This window comes from Patiria miniata, unplaced genomic scaffold, assembly GCF_015706575.1.
Source record: "Patiria miniata isolate m_02_andy unplaced genomic scaffold, ASM1570657v1 HiC_scaffold_24, whole genome shotgun sequence".
NCBI classification, from domain to species: domain Eukaryota; kingdom Metazoa; phylum Echinodermata; class Asteroidea; order Valvatida; family Asterinidae; genus Patiria; species Patiria miniata.
Window position 1 is genome coordinate 7544917 of NW_024037063.1, and position 9008 is coordinate 7553924.

General features: G+C 42.1%; 2 protein-coding genes across 2 annotated transcripts; both read right to left on the bottom strand.

Annotated features, from left to right (window-relative positions):
- Positions 1 to 345: 345 nt before the first annotated feature.
- Positions 346 to 1340, bottom strand: LOC119732670 (monocarboxylate transporter 6-like). Its single transcript, XM_038206305.1, has 2 exons — positions 626 to 1340; positions 346 to 476 (listed from the first exon to the last, which is right to left on the bottom strand). Exons 1-2 carry the CDS (start codon positions 1299 to 1301, stop codon positions 361 to 363), a joined length of 792 nt encoding a protein of 263 aa, XP_038062233.1. The 5' UTR covers positions 1302 to 1340; the 3' UTR covers positions 346 to 360.
- Positions 1341 to 5497: 4157 nt separating this feature from the next.
- Positions 5498 to 8806, bottom strand: LOC119731867 (monocarboxylate transporter 12-like). Its single transcript, XM_038205151.1, has 4 exons — positions 8587 to 8806; positions 7735 to 7875; positions 6405 to 7244; positions 5498 to 6243 (listed from the first exon to the last, which is right to left on the bottom strand). The coding sequence occupies exons 1-4, from the start codon at positions 8804 to 8806 to the stop codon at positions 6128 to 6130; spliced, it is 1317 nt and encodes a 438-aa protein (XP_038061079.1). The 3' UTR covers positions 5498 to 6127.
- Between the last annotated feature and the right edge of the window lie 202 nt (positions 8807 to 9008).

Sequence of the window (9008 nt, forward strand, 5' to 3'; positions counted from 1 at the left end):
ACAAAAATGCCCTTAGAGTATCTTACTATTTCTTAGAAGTAACCATTTACCAATAATGGTATAGATATTTTTTATATAAACGAGGAATATGACAACCAAGTCCCAAAACCCATACAATACGCCCTGGAAAGGGGCACATAATGCATATTTAGCATATAATCATTGGTTTTGAAGAGCGCCCCCTATGTTGGCAGATGGTACCAGAACATAACATCATTTCATAACTTATAATCAAACATAAAAAGTAGAATATAATTATAAGTCGACAATTTTTCTTAACAATAATAAACGTTTATTGAAAGAAAAAACTAAAACTGAAACTAAACTAAACAAAAGCAAAGCAAAGCAAGCTTCGGAATCTCACTTTTGACTTTGAATGTGAACCAGCATCCCAAAAGCAACTAAAGCAAAGAAGTACAGACCTCCCAACAGCAGGAATGCTAAGGTGTAGCTTCCTCCGAGGTCAAAGTTCAAACCTTGACAAAAAAATAAATGATAGGCCACAAAATAAGGTTAGAATATCATTTGATGTGAGACATTAAATAAGGTTTTTGAAACGAATTTAGACAAGTCTTTGTTGTTAAAGTGGAATTTGTTTTCAGGATTTTCGTTAAATTTTACTCACCTGGTAAATACAGAAGTAGGAAAGAGAAAACAGCAGCTTTCATTCCTATCCAGCCGAAAGCACTGCCCAAGGAATCAGCTGGGACTACGTCACACATCAAGACATCCACCAAAAGCCAAATCAAGAACGTTGAACAGCCGTAGATGGCGACATTAATCGCATTCAACCAGAAGGATGTAAGCCATGGGTCGATAAGGTAATACACGATGAGTGACGTCAGAGTAATTCCCATGAATCCTTTTGTGCTGACTATTTGAATTTTGTCCATCAGAGGTCCGAGAGTGAAGGCAGTGATAATCCTTGTCACTCCCATGATCGATGTCAGGATGACTGATTCCTGCGGTGTGAAACCCTTGGTCTGAGTGTGAGGAATGAAGTACACCGACCAGCCTAAGCAAGCAACATGATGCACAATGCTTATGACTGCTACGCACCAGTACGACCGATTGAAGATGAGCTCCGTGTTGAGATGTTGGCAGAGGGCTCTGAAAGCTGACTTTCTCTGAGGCTCATTCCTTTCTCTGAAGGTATTTAATGGGTCTTCATGTTCCTCCTCAACACGATCAGTTGGTAAGACAGAGTAGTAAGAATTCAGAGCAGTATCATTGCTTGACGGGAACCGGAAGAGGGCGCCGCACACGATCATATGAAGAAAAATGGCGCCCAAAAGGAGCATAGAAGCTCTGCAGCCATATGTATCCAGGAATAGTTGCGTCATCAGTGGAATAACCACGAAGGAGACAGCGCTACCAGATTGAGCGATGGAGTAGGCTGTAGAGATACCTCTTGAGCTGAAACATCGTCCAACCAGCTCTCTGCACAAAACATTACTAATCCCAATTCCGGGTCCTAAAGATGAAGAAAATCAAATGTTGTAGAAGTAAAACCTATTAATAACTGCCACCTGCACATAACGTGAACCAAACGGAGCTTTGACCGAACCTTACCTTAACCATATACACATTATTATTTATATCAGGCTTCCAGCGGTAAAAATAAATCAGCGTATCGACCGCTTGCAAATGCGTCTGCAAGCGGTCTATTGTATGCTTTCATAAAAAGTACCCGGATGACTGTAATAATAAAGTACCCGGTGGACTGCAATAACATTATTATTGCAGTCATCCGGGCATTTTCGCCGGTTCCCGCTTGATCAAGAGCATAGAAAGTCACAGTTGTCAACCACTCAACAGAGCGTAGCGAGCGCGTACACCGTCGAACACGGAACTCGCCGCGCGCATGCAGCGCGCAGAAGGCCAGGTATACGCGCACTGTTGTTAACAATTTCAGTGGCAGCTTCAAAACGTTTGATGTAAACAAAAAAGATGAAATGAAGACAGTGTCTTGGATGGTGCTACTTGCGGATCAAGTCAGCCTGATAGAAATAGTAATAATAATATTGGACGGCTTGTTTTCGGTGGATACAAGAATATATTGCACTCACTATGCCAATATTGCACTCGTCTTCGACTCGTGTAATATTGTCAAAGCTCGTGCAATTTATTCTTGTATCCACCTCAAAGCCATCCAATATTATATAATTACATCACTACCTTTTACCAATATCTTCACATTATGCAGGAAACTTAACCCGAAACCGTTCGTTTATTTAGCTCCACTGCGCATGTCTGTCATCACGCAAGGAGCAGGCGCGAGTAAGCTGGGGGAAGTAATCGAACGCACTCAAGGTGTGTACAGAACTGAGAACGGATTAATCCACTCGGTAATTGGAATCGATCCACACGCATATTGAGGCAGAGGATGCTCAAACCGTCCCCGCATGTAAGTGCCAACCCACACGCTACACGTACCCCGTTTATGCGGTATCCGTCCACGCCGATGCGCGGCGGGCGAGCAAAACCCCGACAATATAAACTTGATCTCAAGCCTACTCACCTGCAAGCACTGCCAACGCAACTGCCATCACCACAGCTGACGAACACGATGCAATGATGAAAGCAAGGCCGACCACCAAGCCGCCGATCATCATGCAAATCCGGATACCGAAGCGGCTTCGAAGAGGGGCTGCAATTGGGCCTACGAACAACGGTGTGTATTGGTTAGTGATACACTCTCTTTGTGTGCTGCCACAGTGACCTAGTGGAATGAACTATAGGTTGCAAGATCTGTGGTTCGAACCTATGTCCATCTTCATCAAATATTTATGTTGGTTGGGATACGTTTAATTGAAGGGAAAACACTATGAGAACCAAAAAGTACCAAGAAGTGTCTTCCATCCATACAGAGTGATAAATATACATGTACATGTTAGGGTGCGTGATGTGATTGATTAAAATACGATGTATGCTGCAAATAGAAATACACATTCGTCCCCCCTAGTAGGGTTGTACCTTTCATTGGGTTAAATTCGATATTGGGCCGCGCCCAATTTATTTTTGGGTATGGTTTCATCCGCTTATAGATGGGTGAAACCTATCAGGCGCGGTTCTAGAGCCAATATTTTTGGGGGCTAGCAGGGTGGATCCAGAATTTTTTTCAGTTAGGCGAGCTGAACATGTACGTCACATTCTTAATTTTTTTTTAGTGCAATTTTCTTTTATATGGATTTTTTTTTTGGGGGGGGGGCTGGACACAATTTTGGGCAGGCTAAAGCCCCCACTAGCCCCTCCCCTAATACAACCGCAACTGGATTGCAGGCCGTAGCTAAGTCAGACGCAGTCTAAATATTTCCTTACCAACTAGATTCAGAGTGACTTCCATGATGACAATCATCCAGCCGATGACCCATGTATATGTTTCCATCTGGTCCCGTAGAGTCGGTAGCAGCGTGGCAAGACTTTTCACCGAACCCGTCCAAATGAACCAGTTGACCCATGTGCCCAGAATGGCCAGCAGTCCCACAAAACGGTTGCCTCTATCTGTGCCTAACAAACTGCATGTCTGATGTTCCGTCATTGCTATAGATGTTTATCACTTGATGAAAAAAGACTGAAGCTTATACATGGTATTGGTGACAGTGCAAGGAACATGAGGGTTTTTTGGGGGTTTGTTGGAAAATTTAGTTTGGCAGAAGATCGATCAAAACGGATTGAAGATCTATTCCATGCTAGCATTGAATGCAAAAGACCGAGTGTAAATGGATAGGTACATTTCTGTTGACCTCTGCGAAAAAAAGGTATAATGGCGTGATCGTGACGCTTGATATACCTTCGAATTTTTGGTGTGACAAAGCAGGTCAAACCAGGTTTATGCAGGTCTTTGATCATAAATGGATACTTGATTGGTCATGCATGCAAACACTCAGTGTAGCAAAGGCCCCATGTAAAGTTTATTCCAAGTGTATTTCGCTTCTCTTTGCGAATGAAAAGGTATTATGGTGTGGTCGAGGTACGGGTATACCTATGATTGTAAACTAAGTTAGTTTAGGTATGGAAATTTACCATGGCACTCAAATCTATTAAGATGGGTGGAGTGACGTGGCTCCGTCATTTTGTTCCGGACTGCGACAACACTGAAAATTTACCTGGGTTAATTTTACCAAAAGAAAGGGTTAAAACTGGAACTACCCAAACTTGGGTTGTTCTATAACCAATTGTTTGGGTTATAATTTATGTTCCATTCAACCAAAAGTTGTTGTCATACAAGACCAATCCAAATTTGGTCTTGATTCCGTGAATTTTCTTCAGAATATTCCTCTGGGCTTTTTCCTCCCACCTCTAAAACTGTAAATTCTTCTCATTGTCTTCTCTCTACAGGTTTCTTCAGGCTTTCGAGCTACAGTGGCTAGGGCGCTTTTCAGGAATCCTTGGTTTCATTACCAGAAAGAAATAAAAAAAAAATAATAATAACGTCCGTGGAAATCGAACAGTGCAGAAAAACAAACATGGATTTGTTTTAGTCACTCAGTTTATTCAACGTCATCGTTCATTAGAACACTTTTGTGGCAATATAGATTAAAGTAGCAAATATGCATTATTTCGATCTAATATAAAAAAATAACTTTGTTTTCTGCCACGCCGTACTTCATTATACACACGACAAAGTCTTTCATGGTAAGACTAATTCAGGTCCAATTTAGTATCTAAATGTCGCAATGTATACGTTACGTTCAACTTCATATAAATATGTCATATTTGTTCGTCATTTCATCGTAGAACATAAACATTATTTCGTAGCTGATTATAAAATCAAATAAACAAATTACTAGTCGACTAATTGTTTTCTGAACACTAACGCAGGTAAATTGAAAGAAAATAAGGAAAACCCGCCGGATTGGAATCAGGGATAGTTTATTTTTGCATTGCGGCCGACGATAATAATTTAAAGGATTTTATTAATTATTAATTATTAATTAAACAGGTGGAAAAGTCCTGATTGAACCATAGGAAGAAGTTCATGTATACTACCTGCCTATTCATCCACTGATCTAAAAGTAAAACACACTAGGATTTTATTTTGTAAAACGTGCCAGATTTAGGGCGGGGTCTTTGCAACACACAATTATCTGAAAACGGGGAGACTCAAAATACAGTTTTAGGGATTTTCTTGGGGAAAAGAAGTAATTTTTTGGAGCACTACTTCCCAAGGTGTATACAGTACTGTCCAATGACCAATTGAGAGCACGACGTTTTATTCGGGAGACGAAATTTTGGCAACAAGTCAGAAAGAGAGAGACAGGGGATCTTAGATCCTGCCAAGATCGATAATTCAAGCCTTCTATCGTTTTTATTTGTATATTTCTAGTCAGTGGGTTACAAAACACAGGTAGTATACATGTACATGTATTTACAAATACGATGATAACATGAATGACGGATGATACTCATCCCATCCAGGGGGAAAAGAAATATTCTCCGAAACCTGAGATAAATGTTGGTGCGGCCCACTGGGCCACTTTGGCTCGTGACAGACTTTACCACCTAATTCATACTTGTTATCATCTCCAAAATGGCGGGTAACTGTCCCCTGCCCATCCTTGAGAAAATGATAAATTGAGATGTGCTGGAAAAAGTACAGGGATTTTTTTAACCCCCTTCTAGAAAAAAATCCTGCTTCTGCTTCTGCTGGATACTCTGCACGCGCCACCAAATCATAACGCATAGGTCAGTGTGGCCGAGGTATTTCTTGTAATGCGACCTGATGATAATATTTTGAAAGAACTAAATTTCATTATTTGCGGTGAGTTTTATCCTTTGGTGGCTGCAAAGGTCGGGATTAAGAATGAGGAAAGGCCTATGCATACTGCCTGTCTCTTCAACTACTGGTGTAAAGTAAAACATGTAAGTTTGTATTTTAGAGCACGGCTTTCATCTAGGTGACGACTTTCTAGCGACAAGTCAGAAAGTGAGAGAGAATCGTAGATCCTGCCAAGATCGATATCTCAAGCCTTTTATCTTTGCTATTGTATTATTTAAGGTAAATCATGTCAGTAACACTGGCAGTATACCAATGGATGTACGCATGTGTTTACAAATGCTATAGGAACACAGCATCCATACCCTAAAAATAAAATAAACAAAAAGTACTGCAAGCTTCGGAATCTCACTTTTGACTTTGTATGTAAACCAGCAGCCCCAAAGCAACGATGGCAAATACTTGAAGACCTCCCATCAGCATGAATGCTAAGGTGTAGCTTCCTCCGAGGTCAAAGTTCAAACCTTGACAAAAGCAATAAACAATAGGCCACAAAATATGAGTAACAAAGACAATAGTTCAAAAGACAATTTGATGCTGTAATAAGGTTTGTGAAAAGAATTTAACAAGTCTTTGTTGTTAAAGTGGAAATTTGTTTTCAGGATTTTCGTTTAATCTTACTCACCCGGTAAAAACAGAAGTAGGAAAGAGAAAACTGCAGCTTTCATTCCTATCCAGCCGAAGGCACTGCCCAAGCAATCAGCTGGGACAACTTCGCACGCCAAGACATCCACCAAAACCCAAATCAAGAACGTTGAACAGCCGAAGATAGCGATATTAATCGCATTCAACCAAAAAGATGTAATCCATGGGTCGATAAGGTAATACGCGGTGAGTGACGTCAGAGCAATTCCCATGAACCCCTTGGAGCTGACTACCTGAATATTGTCCATCAGGGGTCCGAGAGTGAAGGCAGCGATAATCTTTGTCACTCCCATGATCGATGTCAGGATGACTGATTCTTGCGGTGTGAAACCCTTGGTCTGAGTGTGAGGTATGAAGTACACCGACCAGCCTAAGCAGGCAACATGATGCACAATGCTTATGACTGCTACGCACCAGTACGACCGATTGAGTAGTAGTTCAGTGTTGAGATTTTGGCAGAGGGCTCGGAAGACTGACTTTTTCTGAGGCTCATTCCTTTTTGTCAGGGGCTCTTCGCTTTCTTCCTCAACACAATCATCTGGTACGACAGAGTATTTAGACGCCAGTGCAGTATCACTGCTTGACGGGAACTGAAAGAGGGCACCACACACGGGCATGTGAAGAAAAATGGCGCCCAAAAGGAGCATAGAGGCTCTCCAGCCATATGTATCCAGGAATAGTTGCATCATCGGTGGCACAACCATGACTGCGACAGAGGCACCAGATTGAGCGATGGAGAAAGCCGTAGAGATACCTTTTTTGCTAAAACATTGTCCAACCAGCTCCCTGCACAAAACATTACTAATCCCATTTCCGGGTCCTGAAGATGAAGAAAATAAAACGTGTCAGTAAAACTTATCCATAACTGTCACTATAAACGTAGGCCAAACCTGGCTTCGACTATACCCAACCATACACATTACATTACTACCTACCAAAATCTTCAAATTACGGGGAAACACCTGATCCCAAGATTCCCAACCAATGGCACCCGCAGCCTTTAATGGGATACCCATGATACCGGCATTCGCACAATTGTTCAATGTAAGGTGTAATATGAATAATTCATATTCTCCTGGTTCTTAAACAATCATACCGCTCAGTCAAGATCTCGAAACATATGCCATACGGTGTGTACAAAACTGAAAACGGATTAATTCAGTCGGTATTAAATTGGAATCGACCTACACGCCTATTGTGCCGCAGAAGATGCACAAACCGTCCCCGCATGAAAGTGCCAAATCACACGCATACACGTACCCCGTGCACAAATCCCGGCCAATTTCAGACTTGATCTCAAGTCTACTCACCTGCAAGCACTGCCAATGCGACTGCCATTACCACAGCTGACGAGCACGATGAAATGATGAAAGCGAGGCCCATCATTGTGCCGCTGACCATCACGCAAATCCGGGTACCAAAGCGGCTTCGAAGAGGGGCTGCAATTGGGCCTAAGAACAATGTGCATTGGTTAGTGATATTTAAATGGACACTTCTTGAGTGCTTTGTAGTTATTAGCATATTGGGGCAGAAAATGCACAAACCGTCCCCGCATGTAAGTACCAAACCACACGCTACACGTTCCCCGTGCACAAAACCCGACCAATTACAGACTTGATATCAAGTCTACTCACAAGGAGAACGCTGTGGTCCAATGGTGACAACGGTGTTCGATTCATGTGCCAGATGCGTGGGTTCAAACTCTGGTGGGGGGTGTTCTTGGCCTTGTGTTCTTGGCCAACTTACTTTACTACAATTGTCTCTCCCCACCTAGGAGGACAAGTGGGTACCTATGAAGGTAGAGATCATAATGCAATGATCTCGAGCTGCTGATAAACAAGGGTAATAATGATTGTAAAGCGCTTTGAGACCTTTGGTATACAGCCCTTTATAGGCATTACATATTGTTATTTGACTGGTCCGTCGATGCCTTTCTATGCTTCCTTTATTGATGGTCTAAGGTGCTTCGCCTCGTGGAATGGAACATTTCATCTGTCACCTCATGAAATACTTCTTACCATTGCACTCACAAACATTCATTATTTGTATACCATGTGACTCGCTCTCGGCCAATCAAGAAACAGAATCTGTGGATGAGGTGTTAACAACACCTATGATTGTAGGCCTTAGCTAAGTCGGACGCAGTCTAAATATTTCCTTACCAACTAGATTCAGAGTGACTTCTATGATGACAATCATCCAGCCGACGACCCATGTATATGTTTCCATCTGGTCCCGTAGAGTCGGTAGCAGCGTGGCTAGCCCTTGTACCGCACCCGTCCAAGTGAACCAGTTGACCCATGTGCTTAGGATGGCCAGCAATCCCATATAGCGGTTCCCTCTCTCCACCCCACACAAACTGCAAGACGGTTGTTCCGTCATTGCTATATGTGTTTATCACTTGATAAAAACCACTCTTTATACTTAGTGCGAAGGGAAAGTGGTGTTTTTTTTTGGTTGTTCGAACATTTAGTTTGAGCGATCGTCAATCGTAAACGGATTGTCGATCATGCACTTTAGCATCGAATGCAAAAAACCGTGTACAAATTGTAGTCCTTGACTCTCTGTGCGGGAAAAAGGGTCT

Coding starts and splice junctions, on each gene's coding strand:
- LOC119731867 (XM_038205151.1), bottom strand. CDS start 8,806: ATGACGGAACAACCGTCTTGCAGTTTGTGTGGGGTGGAGAGAGGGAAC. Junction 7,876..8,586: donor AGTCACTCTGAATCTAGTTG/GTAAGGAAATAT, acceptor CATTGTTCTTAG/GCCCAATTGCAGCCCCTCTT. Junction 6,244..6,404: donor CCTACTTCTGTTTTTACCGG/GTGAGTAAGATT, acceptor GCTTTTGTCAAG/GTTTGAACTTTGACCTCGGA.
- LOC119732670 (XM_038206305.1), bottom strand. CDS start 1,301: ATGCTCCTTTTGGGCGCCATTTTTCTTCATATGATCGTGTGCGGCGCC. Junction 477..625: donor CCTACTTCTGTATTTACCAG/GTGAGTAAAATT, acceptor TTTTTTGTCAAG/GTTTGAACTTTGACCTCGGA.